Genomic DNA, 20,728 nt, shown 5'->3' on the forward strand with positions numbered 1-20,728 from the left:
CAAATATGCAAAGTATTTTACCCTGACAGATCCTCCATTGGCTCAAGAACTGCAAGTTAAACACTTCCGAGGACACCGCACTGTTGGAATGCATTACATAATCCACTCATAAGCACGAGTTTGTATAACTCGTTAAGTTACTGCTACCGTCTTGTTGTTCTATAGCAGTCGCCCCTGGCCACCCTCCTCACCAGGCTGTCGAGCCCTCCCCCGAGCAGGTCGTAGGCACCCATCTGCATGGCAGGCGGGCCGGACGGCACGGTGACCGGAGGGCCCAGGTCGAGGTTGAGGAGGTCGCCCAGGAGGTCGCTCTGGGACGGGATCACCTGCTGCTGCTGAGGCTGCTGCGACGCCTGCGCCAGGCCGTGCGCCGCCTGCGCCGACAGCTCGGGGCTCTCCACGCTCTCGCTCCTTCACCACAAAACACAAAGCTTCAAGTAAAAGCTCAGACTTTTTGGGCGAGTGTTATTAGCGAGTAGCACCCGTGAGGGCGTGTACGGCACACGACAGGGTCAGTGGCCAGCACCACGCCCGGCCGCCTTTGTCTCCCTTGTGGCGATGTTTACACACCGTACCAGGTACTCATTTTGAGGTTGAGTAAACCTAGGGGAGGCCATGGCCAGTTCAGATAATCTTCACTTGTGTTGGCTGTGAGCGGAAATCAAACTCGGCTCGCTGGGTTCGTAGTGCAGCCCGCTAATCACTGCACTTCGGCCCCTTCAACCACCACCACAAAGACATACGGGCGCACATAATGGCGGTGTATATACTGGCAGTGCCTATACTGATGGTGCACATACGTACACTGCCAAAAATACGCACGCACACACACATGCAACAATGGCAACAACAAAAGACGTCATTCGCTAATAAGTCGTGGTGACGTCCCCACAGCACTTGTTATGCCAGGCTAGGTGCACTGAGGCCAAGTAAAATATCGAAGGCTAGCCGACAGGAAGCTGCGGCCAAATCACTTCAACGACATCAATGCACCTCTTCACAGCGTCGTGCCCACACGCCCGCACATCGGCAACACGATCGAAAAAACCTAAGAACCTTTAACGCAACAAGAAACCCCTGGCACTCACGATGCGGAGCGCGCGGGCAGCAGGCGGCGGGCCTGCGTGCCGCGGCTGCCCTCCACGAAGGCGCTGGGCGGCTTGTGGTATACGGAAGCGAGCGACGAGATGTGGCAAATGAGCTCCTCGAGCAGCGTGGGCTCCAGCAGATCCGTCTCCTCCGAGATGAGCGGCTTCTCCGCCAGCACCACCTCCTTGGCGGCCACGGGATCCGTGGACAGCAGGCGCCAGTAGATGTAGCCACGGTCGCGCAGGTCTGGGTTGTCCGAGTCCTGGCCGGAGGGTAGCAGGCAGGTTTGGGTTTTAGGTTATGGGGGTTCGAGGGGGGTTAGAGGGGGTTTTAGTGGGCGACTGAGCATCACACAACCACCGCTGCGTGGCCCAAGCCCCACAGCCACTCACCTGAGTGGCCAGGCTCAGCACCTGCTGCACCAGTTCCTGCGTCTCCGTCGGCTTCTTGAGGAACAGCTTCACAATGGCCGTCAGCAACGACAACTGCACCTGTTGATTTGCACAAAGCAATGGATCAGTCCGCCGTTATTTACACTTAACACCATCTTGTACGCGCATGCGCCTACACTTGTTATCAGTGGTGCAGTGTGGATGGCATGGCTCCCAGGTGCCTGGGCCATTCGGGCTGATGGGGCCTGGTGCAGTTGCACCACCTGCTACAATCGATGACGACACCACCGTTTGTACCTTTCTAAAATGGAATATTTTTTTTGGCGCAGTTATTGGTGACTGAGGCTGAGACGATCAACTCACTACACTTCAGAACCTAATTTAATCACAACTCAATCTATGTAAGTCTATGGCTTTCTGTGAGTCTACATCTATATGCGAGTCTATGGCTCTATTTAAGCCATCGGTCACAATGCAAGGACACTCAAACCTCTCCACTTGAGAACCCAGTTTAATCACAGGCGGCTCAAACCTGTATCCCAACCCAAGCTCTCCGTGGTGGCAGCAAAACCACTCAACTCTGAGCCGCCACTGCCACCTCAATGAGTGGGCTGACGCAAAAATCCAAGAAACAGCACTGCTGAACACAGTGGCGTCAATTACAATGTAAAAAACTAAAACTACTAAAACTAAACAATTTTAATTTTACCATGTAAGGCCCAGTGAGCTATATAGCTCTTTTTCCAAAAGGCTGCGACCACAAATGACAGCTCAACGAAGTGGCTTACCACGTTGAAATTTATAGCAACCAAATACTCTCAATGCATGTCGATTCTAATTGGAGGGAAAAACCGGAGGACCCGGAGAAAATCCACACGACCACAGGAAGAGCAAGACACGCAAACCCCAAATATACAAACAGGCGTCAGGATCGAGATCGAACGCACAACCTCATGCATACCAGGGAGAGGGAGTTAACATCTTGCCAACCGCGGCGCCCCGTAACCTTAAACCCTAACCGTAAACATCATTATCCACAATAAAAAAATTCCACGGTGGCGGTGGTGGCGTGCGTGCCTGCGTGCTCTCGTCGTGGAAACCCTCGAGGAAGGACTCCAGCAGCTCGTCGGCGTTGTCGATGCGCTCCGCGTACTCGCCCACGATCCAGATCATGGCGGCGCGCGCCTCCGGCTCATCCAGCGAGTCCAGGTTCTCGCACAGCGTGGCGATGATGCTCTCGTACCTGCGACGGGCGCCCAAGCAGAGTCAGGTCACCAACCGTGGCGTTTACCGTCGGGGTGACGATCGCGACCGCAGGTTTGTTAGACGGTCAAACTTTGGAGTAAGGATTTAAAGCAGCTGTTGGAAAAGTGTAGCCCAACCCCAGGAGTGGTGGAAGTGGGTAGGTGGGGCTGAATGGGGGGCTTCCCACTGTTGAACGCTCAACCCACCTCCCCCTTCTAAATTGTTAAGGTCAAGTCGTTGGCTATTGTGCAAACCTCTAGTTTTGTATGAGCCCCCTCACCCAAACTTTTGACAACGTCATGCAACAAGGTGGCACAGTCCACGACTTGATTTCATACATGAGGGCTTGTAATTCGAAACAATATTTATCTATCACTGGAAGCACCTTAACCATGCTGATCGGGTACTAGAGAGGAGCATTTTCATAATAGCGACGTATTTCTAATTCCACATTTCTGGAGAAGATGTTGTTTTGAGAGTATAATAAAACAGCATCAAGCTGTTTAGTGGGCTGTGCCTTCCTGAAGGTGTTACGTGTGACAGCAAAGCCTTGGAGATGGTGACACGGTAATTGTCAGACCGAGGTAGACATGGCACATGATAATGGCTACGACTTAACTGCAGCGAGTAGAAGCTATCGTACTTTTAAGGTTATCGCAACAATGGCGTAATCACGTCTGCATCTTTAAGAAGTGGCAGACAAGGTCAAGGGCCAGGAGTTATATGACCAAGATAAGGCAAGGGTAAAGAGATAAAATACAAGGCTCTATCCACACAAAGTAATCAAGATAAGTATGCTAGAGTCTGGATTCACAAGTATAGGTTAATGGTTGTGTAAAGTGAGCTGTAACAAAACCTCATCTGCACATTCTTTTTTGTTCCGCACAAAGTTTGTTTTCGCATTTGTACTCCAGAAATAAAGAGAACGACTGGAACCGGAGGTGACTCCGAGAGCGATGACTCCGGTTGTTCGGACGAGTGTCGAGAGTGGATCCGGAAAAAAATACCAACTGTGACGCTTCACGCGCACGGAACGCGAAACAGAGGAAGAGCAAGGATGCGCTGGACTGACGGCAGTGAAGTAATGACACTGAACGAAAATGGCGACACAGGTGAAGGAAGTGGTGAAGCTGGCGTGAGACAGGGAGGAGGGGGTGGAGAGATCTCATTCGGCTCAATCGTCTCTAGAAGAACCAGAGACGAGAAGACTGCACGTGTTATTTGAAAGGGAATTTTGTCTCCATGGGCTCTCGGCTGGCTCTGCGAAAAGTTAACTGCTTGAATAATTTTGATTTATAGATTGGAATATAAACTGTGGCCAGAGAATTAGATGAATGGCTAAATTAGATTAAAATTGTGCGAGGCTTTTTATGCCTTGGGATGAAGACGTTTCATTGTTTGACTGACCCTACGAATGATGGCACTCAAACATGGAAGGCATTTAATAAAATGCAGCTCGGGTGACTGCTTCGACTTTCACCGAGTACAATTACATATCACAATTTACAAAGGTTAAGCAAGAAGTTAATTTACTTGAACGTCACACGGCCTTGGGGAAGCCTTCAATCAGCATTGGATAGAGCTTGGCTAAGGATGACCAATGGGCAAAAGTTGGACGCTCCCACTCACTTATTGGGGTACTTGCGGAAGATGTCCTTGATGACCACCACGGCCTCCTGCACGACGTAGTTGACCTTGGTCTGGATCAGGTCGAGTAACGTGCTCACGCATCGCTCGGCCGACGGCTGCACGATGGCGACGACAACAAACAACATTAAACAGCAACACGCAACATCCCCAGGGCTGATCGCCTAGTGGTTAGCAAACAACCAAAACAAAACATTCATCATAATCACCGCTGTCATGGCCTTCACCGTTGTCCACCATCACCATCGCACATTCACCACCGTCAACATGATCATCACCAACATACCACCACCATTGACTGTTGCTTCGCTACAAAGCGGATGGTCCATTGTGGAAACCATCACCGCAATCAACATCCCCATTAATACAAACACTATTAATCACCACCGAAACTCCCACATAAACAGGCAAACATTACCACCACCATAATGACAAGGCATCTCTCTATCCATCTATTAAAATATATATTTAGGGTAGGGATTCATGCATCGGAACTCGCGCGCGTATGCGATTATTTACCATTTACGCAAAGCATTATTATAGACAAACGGTATGGTGTTACATTGAGTCTCACACTGCATAAAACTGTCAAAACGACAGTGAACAAATAACTAGAGACCGTACAAATTAGACAAACAGATGAGGAATCCGAATCTAATCACGACGATGCAACCGTGACGATTCATTGAGTCCATGCAGAGGCTGCGGGGTCCGTTTGATGCCACGGCACCATCGCCAGGTCCGTCCTCACCTCCACTTTAATGGCGCACCTGCCGATGGCACGCACGGCCTTGCGAACAAAGTCCACGTCCACCTCCGTGGCATACTCCTTCAGCTCAGCGAGCACCTGCAACACGTCGCAACAGCCGCACGGACGAGGACAGACGGACGGATGGGGTGAACGAACAGACCGACAGATGAACGGTGGGACACAAGACGGGTAAAACCGCCAGGCAATAACCGCAAGCTTTATTACGGCGCTGACTTTAAATGGCAAGTCAATAGGTCAGCGTTTGGATCTTGTCAGCGCTATTTAAAATACCGTAGAGAAAAGAGAGTAAGAAACAATGAAATGTAATTTGAAATTCTAAATCAGAAGATGATTGAATTGGCACTCAATTGTGATATGTCAAAGAAGGAGACTCCAAATTTCCATCGCAGGGGCCGATGAACCTATAAAATAACCACGGTTGAATTCCCAGCAAGTATAACAATTTTACCAATGTTGGAAGAAATGAGATTTGAACTCACAGCGCTAAGTTTATACATCAAATATTCTTACCACTGCACCACTCGGCCGACTGCAGCAAGAATAGAAAATTATAATCATTTGATAAAAACAACACTTTGAAGAAAATCATCAAAAAAGATGATGAGTTACCACCACAGTGCTCGTCACAATATATCATAAATTTAAAAAACGGTGTTGGCAATAATAATAAAAACACAGCTATTGCCGTGAGCCGGGCCTGTGAGAGAGAGGACAGGGCAGGCACTTGGCTGGCACAAGCGGGGCCAGAGGCAGTGCCCGTTACCTGCGCGATGTTGGCCTGGGAGGCGAGGCGGATCATGATGTCCAACTTCTCCAGCTTCACGTAGATTGGGTCGTTGTACTTTACGAAGAACACCTTGATCTCGTGCTTCAAGATGTCCGGCCTGGAGAGGGATGGTAGTGGTGGTGGTGGTGGTGTGGGGGAAGGGTGGCGCATTGGTTAGTAGTACTGTACTGCAAACCCGACAACTGCAGTTCGATTCCCGCTCACTGGCCGCATCAGTGACGAATATCCATACTGGTCGTGGGCCTCCCCTAGGTTGCAGTGTGTAAAACATGAGTATTGGGGAGAAAAAGGTGGCCGGGCGTAATGCTGGTCATGCACCGCCTCGTGTGCTATTTCAGCCTAAATAGGTGCTCGCTAACAGCACTTGCACCAACAGTCTGTTAAAGGCTATATGGGGAATGTTATATTGTTAGTGATAGTTGTGGTGGTGAAGGTGGTGGTTTGTGGCAGTTGATAACTGGGTTGCTGAGCTTGAATGCACGTTTAAGCCATGACTGTGCGAATAATTAGATACGGAGGGGTCGGGCTGCAATTATATTCCAATGGTGCTGCAAGTGTTGTGTCGTGAGATTACAGCAAGATTCCATTCAGAACGCGAGCAGTGAATGAATCGTCCCAGAAAATGAGATAATTTGAATCTCAAAATGCTGAACAGAAACATGAAAACACTTGACTTTTTTTACACCTCGTTTAGATCCCTGAGAGTATTCATAGAACGCCAACCAAAACTTGTTTTCGTTTTGAAATCTAAAAGACACTTAATAAAGTGAATACCTAAATTCAGACAAAAGTTTTGCTTTTCAGAACCAAATGTAACGATATATATCTGGTTTTTCGGCATCGGGAATCAGGCCGAGACCATCAGCATGCTGCTACACATGAGAACGGTTTAATCACAGGTGGAAAAAAATCCGGATTTAAACCCAGGATTACAGCCATGCCGGCTCAAGCACTCTGACACGGTATTAACCCCCCTGAGCCCATCCGACATTCGTAGAAAACAGATGTTCTAAACCGGCCTGGCACGCAGGTATCTTCATCACCTGTGTGCCACCAATGCCTTTCCCCCTACAAGTGAATGATATTAAATCAATTGGACCTTGTTCCCATAAACAGCCAACACAAGTTGAATTGAATGCATTTCTACTTTACCCGATTTCCCCAGAACTCCAATATTTTTTATTATTATTTTGCTTCACCACTCTACAAGCCCCCTGCTTTCGTCCAAACATCTTATTTATTCACATATATTTTTGGTGTGCCCCTAAGTGCTGCTGCTGCTCCTTACTGCAGAAATCAGAGGTCACGAAAAAGTAAGAATTTCCTTGGCCCGCTCACTAATGAGCGGATCCACGTGAATTCTTCGTCTCAAGACATGCGGCCGATAGCACAGTTGTGATAAACTTGGAGAAAGATAAAAAAAAAGATGCTCACCTCTTCTGGACGATAAGGTTGATGTTGCGCAGCGCCACGTACTGCAGCTCGGGCTCAGCCGACAGTAGCGTAACGAGCGGGGGCGCTAGCTTCTTGAGCAGCGTGCTGTGGTACTCCGAGTCCTTGGGCAGCACCTCCATGAACTTCATGAGCACCTTGACGGCCGACAGCACCACTCCCGAGTTGGCGTGCGAGAGGCGAGGAGTCACACGCTCGCACACGCTGGTGGTGGGACGGAGGGGGGGGGGACGACCAGACCATGAAACAGGCAAGGTAATAGCTCGAGTTTGTTCGAGTTCGCAGGACACCACCGCTACACGACGACCCTGGTTATGTCCAAGTTCCAGTGGACTCATAGGGAGGGGGGGCAAGGAGTCGGTCAACTTTATTCCAGGAGGCGTTAAGAAATTGGAGACGCTCGGGGCTTGCACGCTTCGGTCGGAGGCGCAATGTTATCTTGCCAAGCTTTGAAATGGCCTATTGTATCCGAGTTGTGGGAATGGAGCAAGAAGGACAATATCATCAACAATGATCTATTCATCGCTGGTCTCCAGAAGGTGTCGCAATTTCTCATCGTTATACAACATTCTCTCAAAGACAATAGAACGAAGATAATACATCACCCACTTTTTGGTCCCAAACAATAGTATTGCCCACGCCACCCTCAGCCGCTGGCCCCGATGCAAGGAATTAATAGGGTTCCCACCTGACCAGTGTACCTCCCTCCCTCCCATCGAAATATATCAGCACCCAGGTCCTTCGGACCCACGGGACCCGGTGCAGGTGCACTCTCGAAAGCTGTACCACTGCGAACAGCAGTACAGCATCCCAGCGCTCCAAATCCACAGGGCCGACCATTCGGCTTAACCACCAACAAACCTGCATTTTTTTGGCTTGGCCAAACCCACGAGTTTGCGTTGGGCCAAACCACAAAGGGAGGGGCGGGAGGGGAGTGGCAACCCTCGTGTCATCATCACCTCTGCGCCTCGCGCTCATCCTTGGGCATGTAGTTGGCGAGCGAGTCAAGGATGAATATCTGTCCCCACTCGGTGCACTCGTTGAGTGCCGTCATCAGCTTGTTGATAGTCTGCGGGTTCAGGTCCAGGAGCTGGCTGTTGGGGTGCGACTCGCTGATCTCCGACAACGCCGCCACGGCATTCGCAACCACCTAGCCGGGTGGGTGGGAGGTGGATTAGAGAGGGGGAAGGTGGCGGAAGAGGTTGGTGCGAGAATTTTGTTTTTATTTCCAGGCAGGCAAATACCTACAAGCTTAGCTCTCTCATCATGGCAAAAGTAACCGTCTTTACATGAGCTCACAAACATCGTTTTGGTACAACCGTTTTTACCAAAATGTCTTTATAACAAATAAACTGCTACCCTGTTCGAGAGAGCAGCTTATCGGAGGGTCACGACTTCAAATATGGTTGGAGGGGGGGGCCAGTCGAATCGGACCATCATCCCTCTAGGGTTGATAAGATTGATACTACTTTGTGCAGAAAACAACAGTTGTTGTTCTATTCCACATTCCTACAGCACCGTAGCAAAGTGGAATTGTCAACCAACGACTCTGGTTTGCGAACAGGAGATGAGCACCGCCTCAATGCTCACGTGAACAGAGGAAACACTTTTTTTTACCCTGTTCTACATGAAAACGGGTTAATAAAATAGGTCATATTGAACCAGCTTAATTTTATTCCACATATTAAGGGCAATTAATCGTGACTGCCAACTGTTCACTGTAGTGTTGATTTAACGCTTTGTGCAAAACAACAGAATCGGCACTTCAAAAGCCCATGGCCACGTGTGAATGGATGAAAGAAAATGTTTGTTTGAAGCGGAATGAAAACTCAAAAGGGGGCTGTGCTCACGAGGTTCTTGTCTCCCCCCTACCCTCTCCCCCCTTGCTTTCTCTACCTCCATTTCTCTTTTATTGCGCACAATCTCTCCTTTCCCCCACAACATCCTCTTGGCATCGTCATTATCATTTATGTGGATTTTGTAAAGCGCTTTGGAGACACGTTTGCTTTTAAGTGCTAATTCATTAATGCAAATCCTTAATTAAATACATGCAAATCCTTCACAAGAAAATATATGCAAATCCTCATTGGAATAACATTATTTTTGGCATATTAAGAGAAAAATATCTCGTGCAAAAAAGCTGTGAATATGATAATGACTGCGTTAAACACCTATTCTCAAATTTTCAATATTCTTTTGCATAGTTGCATTAAAAAGGTTCCCCCTGACATTATCTCACAATGCGCTGTGATGACTAATCAAATCAACACAAAGCTTCACTTACCTCCCCAGACGAAACGTGTGGTTCATTGCAATTAATTTGATAGATAATAATATAACGATTTAGGTACTGTACGCACAAAAACAAATACGGGCCTGGTGGCACAGTAGTAGAGCGAGCGGCTTGCAATCGGAAGTTTGCGAGTTCAATTCCAGGTTAGGTGGTTGACTCAGCCCATCATCCCTCAAAGGTCGATACAAAAAGGTACCACTTCATGGGGAAGTCAACAGTGGTTGTCCAATAAATAGACCCTACCCCCACCATTAGGAATGAGGAATTTCCACCACTGGCTTGAAGCTGTGAATGGGAGAGATGAGCGAGCTACTGCCTCGATGCTTATTTGAGCAAGAAAATTACTTTTGACTTTTTGACAAAAAAAACAAATATCAATGAAGGCCATAACACTGGGAAAACGGAATTCATATTTTTTAGCACCATTTGTTTAAGCCAAGCGAACGCTGGCTCCATTATGACTTCTCTGAATGTCATCGTCAGGGTACTATATTAAAAAGAAAGACACACTTACACCGGGAAATCACAAGTTTTGACCACCAAGATGCGAGTCAGTAATAATGTCCCAGCCCCTCCCTGCACGACGGACACAATAATCCCCTGTGGGCTGGTGTAATGAGGAGCTTCCTACCAGTAAAACCCACAACAACAAAGCAAAGGCCAAGACTTCCGGTATAGCCTGTTGGGGCAAGTGCTGTTAGGGAGCCAAAAAAACACATGCAACACTTGGGACTTCCCTCCACATCGTCCATACCATGGGGTTGGAGTCGGAGATGAGATCCTTGAGTGTGTCCAGGAATCCCTGATCCTCCACGAGCTGCGCGTTGATGTCGTGGAGCTTGGCCACGCACACGGCGGCCGTCTTGCGCACGTACGGGTCCTCGTCCTTGAGGCACTTGCGCAGCGGCTCGCACAGGTACTCGGTGATCTTGTCGACGCGGATGCAGCCCATGGTGCGCACGGCCAGCGCGCGGATCAGCGGGTTCGGGTCTTCGCAGTCCTGGACGGGACGAACATGGCGGAAGGAGTAGTGGGCAAGGTCAAAGGTCACCGAAGCGACTTCGGGTTGCACCGCGAGACTTTCGGCAAGTTGGCCAACGCTACTACCGTTCGCGATTCTCGCACGGCTTGTTGCCATAATGTTCATATATATGTATATATTGCACTGTTTGCACACGCGTGAGAACAATTTTGTTTACGATACTTTTTTTTTTAAACAGGTTTTTCTTGAAAAAAAATTCTTTTAAATTTAAACACATTCTCACCGGTTTTAAATAAATTGATCAATGCACACTGGACACAGCTGTTTCTCATTACATTCCAGGCACGCTCACTACATGCCACATGTTGACCGAAACTGCCGCCTAGGCTCCGTAGGCCACATTTAACAAAGACAAAGATCGGCCGTGCAACCTACACAGACTGTAAGTGCTGAAAGAGAGCACCTATTAAGGCCGGTAAGACGCATGAAGAGATGATGTATTTCAACGCATGATGGGGGTTGAGATATGGCCAGCATATCTCGCCTGGCCGTCTTTGTCGCCCCAGTGATTATGTTTACAGACCACATTAGGTACCGATTTAAGGGCGAGTTGGTTAGTGGAGGCACAGGACCGGTTCAAACAACCGTCACTGATGTTGGCCGCAAGCAGGAAACCAACTCGGGTCGCCGGGTTTGTGGTGCAGTGCGCAAACCACTCCGCTACAATTCCCCATGTTTAACACACAAAGACACTCGCATCGAAAGTAACGTTGTTTTTAACACGACCTTCGCTGCCGGCGATGGATCTCACCTTGACGAAGGTGTTGACGGCCATAATGGCCATGTCAGGCTGGTTTTTCGCATAGTTCATTAGGTACAGGTAAACAAGTTTCTTCAGCTCCAGGTTATCCGTCTGCATGCAATTCACCACGTCCGGGAACAACGCACTGTATGTACACACAGACACGCACGCACGCACGTGTGAAGTGCTTACAGCTTATGAATATGATTAATGCGTTTGGGGCAACAAAAATCATGCATACGCACGGATGAAGTAATACTTTCCAACATGCGTCAGTCTTCAGAAGTATTTAATGAAGCTGATGGGGAATGTGACGGCAAATTTGTTGGCAAATTACCCTCCTTGTGCTGGTTTGGTGTCTACTGGGTTTTGGACAATGCTTTGATCAATTTGGCCGGTTTCAAATCGGGCAAGTCCCTAATAGTAATGCAATTCTGTGCTAAAGTAGCGTTTGTGTTCGTATTGCGATATCCGCATGAGTTACAGTGCCCCCCCCCCCACCCCCCTTTGTAGACAGATTAATCGATGGCCGGACAGAGCCAATGCAAAAACTCGATCAAGCTTAGTTGGAAAGCTTTGAAACCGCACGCGTCCAATGTATGTTGGTGGTGCTTTATCACCGGGGAGATGTGGCTGCGCTACAAACAAAACAAGTTCACATAAAAACGTTTGCGCAACATGGACCGTGCGCATGGATGGTTTTATGAGAAATATGTAAAAACTCAGTCCTGTTGTGTAATCAGCAGGTCCATGTACAAGGCTATTGTCAGTCTACTGCTGGATGAGGGCCTCCATATCGTACCATGAGGGTCATGGAGGTTATTTGACCATACTTCACTCCGCTGGCCAGTGTGGGATGGTGAATGTAGGGAGCAAAGACGCACAGTAACAACAATATATTTTTTCTGCATTGTTCCCTGCTACCTAAAATGTATCAGTCCCGTGTCAGCCTATGACAATCTGGCATGCACAGTGGTCACCCATCCAAGCATTATCCAGGCTAAAAGGGTGTTTAACTCTCAAAATCTGATTGAGTTCGGATGCATTCCAAGTGATTGGGGCATAGGCCTTCGTGGCGGTGTTTACCATTGTAAAAAACACCACAAAGGCATATGATGAGAGATGGCACAGAAAGCATAGTAGAAATAATATAAAGTAATGTTTTGAAACAACGCATTCTTGCAAACCAAAACTTCTGCCTTCACTGTCGATAATCTGCGGTCGCCATGACTGTCACGCTCAACGGACTGCACATGCCCTACACTGTTTATTTACACTCAACAGGACGCAGTGCCCACTCTGCTGAACGTTGCATTTTTGCACCGGATAATTCGGCCACGTGATCGGTGATGTCAGTGTGTCATTCTTCCCTCCATTTACACCGGGCGTCAAGTTTGTCCAGAAATGTCGCACTTCGGCATTTACCCAACGGGTGAAATAAGAATGGCGCGACAAGCTCCGAGAGTGAACTTCGGTTAGCATGCCCTCACCTGACGTCCTTGCCCACCGTCATGGAGGCAATCACCTTCTTCACAGCCTCCTTCTTTTTCTCCTTCTTGTCGCTGTTGAGGTCAGCCTTCAGCTCAAAGATCTCACCTGCAAGGAACAAAGAGCTCAGTATGTCCGCTTGCGCAGAGCGTCAGGCCACAGCCTAATCTGCCTGACTCGTGTTTTTTGTGTTTTTGTCTTTCATTATATTGCTTGTTAGTTTTATCTTCATGTACTGTTTAGTTTTACATGCTTACTGTATACAACATCGTGAGATACTGGCACTATTTATACTAACAATATAGAAATACAATAAGTGAATCCAAGCGCACAAGACATAGAGCGCATGAAACAATTAAACAAATAAGATCTTACCATCGCGACACGTACACCAAATGGTACATGTTGAATACATTATTTTCAAACTATATGTGAGGTTCATGGATACATTGCAGATTCATGACTTTGGAAACTATAAATCTACATGCCCTAAGAATATATATAATACTTAAATACAAATATGAACCCGATTCTGCACAACTGAATTGCAGAGGGGCCAAATTGTCACATCTCAAAACACATTATGATCGACATGTGTTAATGTTTATTTTAAAGAATTCAGATTCTAAGTTTTTTGGCCAAAAACTCTTACATGATATGCTCTTTATTTAATGACATTAAAGTGCTCTTGCTCAAGTTGGCCTGTTAAATTGTGTTAAGTAAATAACATAAGAGTAAATTTCGATTTAAAGCTTTCGTGACTGCAGGAATTCATCTTCTTGGTTCTTTCAGTAAAGTCATGTAGAAGGGAAGTAATAGATGCAAGCGTTGTAGCCGAAACGTCGTGAGAATTATTTTATTTTATTATGTTTTATTTTTATTATTTTATTACTTCCCTTCTACGTGACTTTACCGAAAGAACCAAGAAGAAAACATAAGAGTACTTGCATTCAAATTTATTTTTTACCAAAATGCTTGTTAAATTATGCACATTCGGCAGTACAAGAGCAGCGCTAATGTGCTGTATAATTTCTAAAAGCACTCTTGAGTGCACACATGCTTTGCAATAATCATGACCCCATCATGTGGCCACCTTCCTGTTGTTTTGGGTCACGCGGCAAAAAAGGAACACGCCTCAAGAACTGGTGGGCGCCATCCAGCCATCACAACATCCAGTGGCTTGACAGACGATATCCTTTGAGATGGGTCGAAAAAACTGGTGCGAGTTTTGCCGTCGTCCAGTGATGAAAATAATGTTCGTGAGAAACAAGAGGCACCAGGACCATGGGCATAAATAGTAAAAATGTAGTGGCTTAAATCGAGCACTTAGGACACACAGAAGTGGCACTTTGTGACATTCCACAGACACAAATAATTTGTCAAAGTTTGTGACATTCCAAAGTCACAAATAATTTGTCAAAGGTGTGATGCTGTGCCCATGACCAGGATTATATGAATTGAAAAAGGAAGTCACAAAATTCACAAATGATAACTTGGATCAGATTCATGTAACTGATAAGCAGGCCGTGATTGAAATAACTGCTAAAACATTAGTCACTGCTTCAGATAACAGCCAGTCATACCTCACCGCTCTCCAGAGCACCAGGTTGGCCCTGATCCAGGCCTCTCCATGCACAACACACTTTGTACACCGTTGCTGTACTACACTGAATAAACCTTCCAATGCTCACGGAATGTTCTTGCCTATAACACCAAGCTTGCTAACGGTGTTTAGAAAGCCACATTCTGCTGATCAGATTCAGAGAGCCGAAATCACTCTGGCGTTTGCCTGCGCAAACAAATGCTGCTCGAAAACAATGCACCAGACATCCCATAGGTTGGTAAACAAAGCGGTAATTTAATTATCATGTTGCCAAATAAATTCCTGTACATCGACTTAATTTGAGGTCATATATAGTGTTCATTAGTGCACTGCTTACATCAATCTCTTTGTGCAATACTCTGCATTTCCTTACACAAAAAACAACGGTAAGTAATACGCAGTAGGAAAAAGACACTTATCACCCACATACCTTTTTTGGTGGTCGTGAAGTACTTGGAGTCTGTCATTTTTAAATCTGCACGAAGACTGATAAGGAGAGACACACATAGATGATGACAATCCTTTTCTGGCAAAACAAAAATCACCGATAGTAAGCAACTCTCAATTACTATTTTGTATTTATAATTGCATGATACATACATGTACTCGTGAGTTTTTTGTCCGTCTGAAAATCCTGCTTAACGCAATTTAAGATCTATTTTTGATATTTTACCAATACCACTGACTAAAATAACCTGGATAAATACCCAATCGAGAGACGCAGAAAGCTAAGCAATGTTGAACCTGGATAGTACTTTGATTGGCAATCACCAAGATAAAACTGGTATCGTTGGCTGTTGTGGGGCTAGATTTACAGCAAGGGGCAGTAAAGAAAAAGAAAATTCTCGTTACCATACTACTCCCTAACATCTAATACCCCTGCCTTCACAAATACGCACTGACCAGTGTGGTGAAGTATGGTCAAATAACCCCCAAAACCCACATGGCACGAGGAGGCCCTGATCCACCCATGTGTCTCTTCTAAAGGAGACCTGTTGTCTTAATGGGATCTCAGCCAGTTTTAAATAAAATACTTCAATGAATGTCTGCCCTGCAGTTAAACTTCGAAAATATGTTTAGAAAACACCCACCCTCTCAATGTTTTCTGGCAGGAACGTTAGCAACCAATTTATAAAATCAACGGCAGTCAATGTAGATACCGGTGACATTCCATACAGGTACGTTTTGTCAAAAGAGCAATGCTATGCCAAAACGCAGATTGTTATTGGAAAAGAAGCCTTACTATGATATAATTAGTCGGATAATGAAAAGCACCAATGTGGCTGAAGATGACAGTTTTCATTCAATGCATATTGGCATCTATGACATATGGGCAGAAACATGAACAATGACCAACACAACAGAACAAACATTGAAAATATAGCATGGAAAACTGTGCTCAGAATTGCTATAATGAGATGTAGAAATAGAAACACTGATCACGGAAGAAATAAAAAAAATTGAGATCTTAATAAATGTTGAGATAAGTGGGCTTGAGCTGCCCCCATTGCTGAAAGCAATGGACAAGACTCGGGATGGAATGGCAGCCAAAGCAGAGTAAATGCCCGAGAGAATAACCAGTGTGGAAATGCTCACGTGCAGGAGATGTAACATGGCATAGCATAACAGAGTGGGATGGCATCGGCATGGGGAAGACATCATCCACCAGTTGACAAGACAGCGGCTCATGGAAAATATGATGGGGTTTCCTTCTCCCACCAGCTGGCTGCTTTATGAATGTTTCAGATGTCCTAAACCACAACCAAAAACTTACTCGTACTGTACAAAACTTTGTAAATCCGATGCTGGATGAGGGCTTAACAACGCTGTGCGATTCGCGAGTATTATTACGTGATAATACTTCACCACGCTGGCCATTGTGCGTTTGAGAAGACGGGAAACATCAAGCTGCCCACGACATAGCCTTGCAGCGGGCTATGATGTGCATGGTGGTCACCCATTCCAGGCTGAAAGCCTGCTTTCGAATTCGAAATTTGACAAAGATGGCTCGCATTCCGGACCGAATTGATCACGGGCTAAAATCGCTCTACGAATGGAGCAGACTCCTCTTGGAATAATTACCACCACGAGTTAAAATCGGGTTATAAAAGGTCCACAGAGGTAAGTCCCTGGTGTAATGTATAACCGTGTACAATTGCTACACACGGCAATCTATGTGTATAGGTTCCCCACCTCAGCTTCTCTACAAATGTAAATTACAAATTGGGAGTTACATTCTAGCAGACATGGGATCAATTAAAACAAGTGTGTAATCGAACCAATGTTCTACTCAGTATGGGAATTGAGGCGATATTCATCTTCCGTTTACAGCCAGTAATGGACAATTCCGCATTCCTATGGCAGGGCCGAGTCTTTCATGGGACATCCACAGCCGACTTCTCCACAAATTGGTACTCTGTCTTCTGTCTGTCTTCTGTCTACTCTGTCTTCTCGACAGATCTGTTCTCCACCTGAGGACGGCTGCTTGCGTTGTGGCCGAAACGTCGTGATAATTATTTTATTGTTTTATTTTTATTATTTTATTATTTCCATTCTACGTGACTTTACCGAAAGAACCAAGAAGAAAAAATTGGTACGAGTTTATACAGAGCCACCTGGCCGTATAATTGCAATTACATGTGCAATGTCAACTCAAATTGCGTTTGCAATTCTTTACAAATGACACAACTCAATTATATCGGACTCAGTTTCTGCACCAAAGACGGAGCTAACATACAAAGTGGACAATATTTAGAAAGACGCGACGCAGCATTTGCTAAGGAGACTTGACAGCTGACGTGACAGACCGCAACAAACCGAACACTATTTTAATCATTCAACACAACATGACAACACGTCGGCAACCCTTGCACGACGAAGATGTGTCATCGGCGACAATTACTCTCGTGAGACGCGCGCTCGCCATTCAAAATACACGCTCAGCTCAAAAAATACGAGACTTGGCAGCAGGGGCCTAGCGTTTCGTTCAAAAGCCTCGGCCTCGCCTGGACGCCCTACGGGAATAGGCGTGCGGGGCCGGGCAGCGGCCGCGACCAACAACGGCACCGGTCACCCGAACACCTTACGCTTCACGGTCAAGCCCCGTTCAGACACCTCAAAAAGAAATGACGCAAAATCAAAGCAACAGGAGACCGATGCAAAGCGAGGGAGCGGGGTTGGTCGGGGTGGGGAGGAGGTTAAGATACCCGCCGCTGGTCTGAGAAGAAGACGACGAAGAGCGGTGAGTGACGGGGGACCTCGCAAGTGGCCGGGGATGAATCAACGCCCCAAACGAAGATGGCTGCCGGGATGTCGAGCCGACCGGACGTGACGTGCGTCCCTTTTATATATTTATTTATTTAAAGGGGACCGGAGCCGGGAGGGGGTGGGGGCGCTTCGTCGATTTTTATTTTTAAATCCTTTATATTAAGTTCACTTGCTTGCTTGCGCGCTTACAACCGTGCAAATCTTTCGGTCGTTTTTTAACCCACTTCCCGTGATCCAATCGAGCTGACATTTTGCACACAGACTCGTTGTGCGTGACAATTTATTTTCGTGAAAAAATAATTCAAAAAATTTCCACTTTTTAGGAAATATTTTTTTTCATATTTCATTTAAAATACCAATGTGATAAAAATGAAACTCTTACTCAAGAAAAACAGAAATGAATAATAAAATAAAACCGATGCGACGCATATAAAGGATTTATAGTGAAAAACTTAGTTTTTACGGGTTAATTTTTAAAAAAATTATTTTAAAGATTTTTATTTTTAAAAAATGTATTTTAAAGATTTTTATTTTAAAATTTTTATCTTAAAAATCGAGTCTCCTCTACTTACGATCGAGTTCGGTTCCAAGGGGTTGCCGTTCGTAAGTCGAGTTAACTTCGAGGGGTGTTACCGTTCGTAAGTCGAGTTAGGTTAGAGGGGGTTAATGTTCGTAAGTCGAGTTAGCTTCGAGGGGTGTTGCCATTCGTAAGTTGAGTTAGGTTACAGGGAGTTAATGTTCTTAAGTCGAGTTCGGATCCAGGGGGTTAGTGTTCGTAAGTCGAGTTGGGTTCCAGGGGGTTACTCTTCATAAGTCAAGTGAGGTTCCAGGAAGTTACTGTTCGTATGTGGAGTTAGTTTCCAGGGGTTACTGTTCGACACGGCCATTTAGTAAGGTTTGTTTTTTAACAAAACATGTCAATTATTTGCTAGTACAGCACACCAGTGTGTTGGAGATTAAACCCACAACATTTACAATTCGAATACCGTGACCTTTCGCTAGTAATTACAACTAGCATCATCAGGCGGACAGCCAGAGTTGTCAATTCCGGTTTCTACCTTAAATATTCATCCATGAATCAATCGATTGATGCGACTGCTGTGATTGTGAAGTAACGACAGGCAGGCGCGGGAGGGTGGTTGTAATGATAAGTAATATTTAAAAATACTTTTTAAAAAAAACACACTTTAATGAAATGTACCGTACTGGTAATGGCAAAACTCCACGACTCCAGGAAGTGGCCCCGAAGCTTGCCATAACGTAAGGGACCGTGGTGATTTACAGCCAACGTTAGTTGAGCGTGGACAATTAGACCCAAGACGAAACATAACATATAAAAAAATATGGTTTTATTTTTTTATTTTTTATGATAGAATATAGCATTGTCATCAGTATGGCATGAATATACCAAGTTTGCAGTCGATGGCACATTGGGAAGTGGGTTAAAATTTAGTTACAATATTTGAGGATACGACAACAACAACAGAGTGGGTTAATAGAAAGCGTGTAAAAATATTGTTTAAAAATATGTTTATTTTATGATAGAATATAGCAGAGGTGTGGACTCGAGTCATGTGACTTGGACTCGAGTCAGACTCGAGTCATGAATTTGATGACTTCAGACTCGACTTGGACTTGCATAACAATGACTTTGTCCCACCTCTGAGGTGTGGACTCGAGTCATGTGACTTGGACTCGAGTCAGACTCGAGTCATGAATTTGATGACTTCAGACTCGACTTGGACTTGCATAACAATGACTTTGTCCCACCTCTGGAATATAGTATTGGCACCAGTAAGACATAAATATACGAAGTTTTCAGTCGATACCACATTGGGAAGTGGGTTAAAATTGAGTTACAAGATTTGAGGATACGACAACAACAGACAGAGTGAGTTAAATAAAAGTGTGTACAGTAATAATAAAGAGAGCAATTGTAACGCACACCGCATTCGCTCACTCTCACACACGAGAGAGAGAACGAATGGAAAGCGCGAGGAAGAAGGCACAGGCGAGTGGGGAAGGCTTGCAGCCAGGCGATGAGCCGATGCCAAATACCGCCACCTCCCTCTCCAAGCTCTGCGGTCCTCTATATGTATGCACTGTGTACGTGTGATGTATATCGTTTATTGTTACATTTTAATCACAGTTCCTATCATCACTGTTACATTGTTTTATAGCTTTATTTTGGTAATTTCGAAAACGTTTTGGTTTAGCCATGTTTGTTTGTTGTAGTACAAAGTTAGACTGATAACTTTAATCTAAATTGTCTTATGGTTGTTATTGTTTGACTTGCATCCCACTGGGATTTTTGCACACAACGTTGATATACGGTGCTTATTCTGGAAGACTTTGCAGTTTTTTCCTGGATTTATCTGTTGCGCGTAGTCACTTTAAGATGTTCTGTGTTCATGTTTTTGTTTGTTACGGTTGCACCCGAGTCAAGAGCCACATGGTTCACAGGGTTATCTCCATATATATGTAAAAGGCAAAGTTGTGATTATGTGTGTCTGTTACAAATGTTTAGCGTACTTCCCGACATGTAACAAACTGGAAATTTGCCATGTGGGTACTCTTTCCAGACTGTACACCATGCAAACATTCTAAAAAATAAACATTTTTGGGGGGGGGGGGGGGGGGGGGAGCTCAATAATGCATCTATTTTTCTATTTTTTGCACGGCAAGTGAGCTGTGACGTCACATCTATCATGTGACCCGCACACGTGGAAGCGTAACGCATTGTAGTGTAGTGGTTAGCGCGCTGCGCTACGAACCCGGCGACCCGAGTTCGATTCCCGCTCACGGCCAACACCAGTGACGATTATTTTAACCGGTCCTGGGCCTCCCCTAGGTCGACTCAGCCTCAAACGAGTAACTGTTGTGGTGTGAACATCGCCACTGAGGAGACA

The 20,728-nt window shown here is 45.8% G+C and overlaps 1 protein-coding gene across 6 annotated transcripts in view; it reads right to left on the bottom strand.

Annotated features, from left to right (window-relative positions):
- Positions 1-17,863, bottom strand: part of LOC133348891 (AP-1 complex subunit beta-1-like) — a 73,190-nt gene extending 55,327 nt beyond the window's left edge. For 4 of the 6 annotated variants that reach the window (XM_061561985.1, XM_061561983.1, XM_061561984.1 and 1 more), the window contains exons 1-14: positions 17,759-17,850; positions 14,983-15,038; positions 12,952-13,057; positions 11,471-11,606; positions 10,432-10,677; positions 8,344-8,534; positions 7,367-7,588; positions 5,909-6,029; positions 5,125-5,220; positions 4,356-4,471; positions 2,559-2,724; positions 1,482-1,580; positions 1,089-1,351; positions 192-411 (exon numbers count right to left, since the gene is read on the bottom strand). In XM_061561985.1, coding sequence (XP_061417969.1) covers positions 192-411; positions 1,089-1,351; positions 1,482-1,580; positions 2,559-2,724; positions 4,356-4,471; positions 5,125-5,220; positions 5,909-6,029; positions 7,367-7,588; positions 8,344-8,534; positions 10,432-10,677; positions 11,471-11,606; positions 12,952-13,057; positions 14,983-15,019 — 2,019 coding nt within the window. In that variant the 5' untranslated portion in view covers positions 15,020-15,038; positions 17,759-17,850. Of the gene's footprint in view, positions 1-191; positions 412-1,088; positions 1,352-1,481; positions 1,581-2,558; positions 2,725-4,355; positions 4,472-5,124; positions 5,221-5,908; positions 6,030-7,366; positions 7,589-8,343; positions 8,535-10,431; positions 10,678-11,470; positions 11,607-12,951; positions 13,058-14,982; positions 15,039-17,638 lie in introns of all 6 variants that reach the window. The other 2 variants (XM_061561982.1, XM_061561981.1) reach the window with 2 other exon arrangements.
- Positions 17,864-20,728: the final 2,865 nt, after the last annotated feature.

The sequence above is a fragment of the Lethenteron reissneri genome, chromosome 28 (genome assembly GCF_015708825.2).
Source record: "Lethenteron reissneri isolate LAM-NWPU_2019-01 chromosome 28, ASM1570882v1, whole genome shotgun sequence".
NCBI lineage: Eukaryota > Metazoa > Chordata > Hyperoartia > Petromyzontiformes > Petromyzontidae > Lethenteron > Lethenteron reissneri.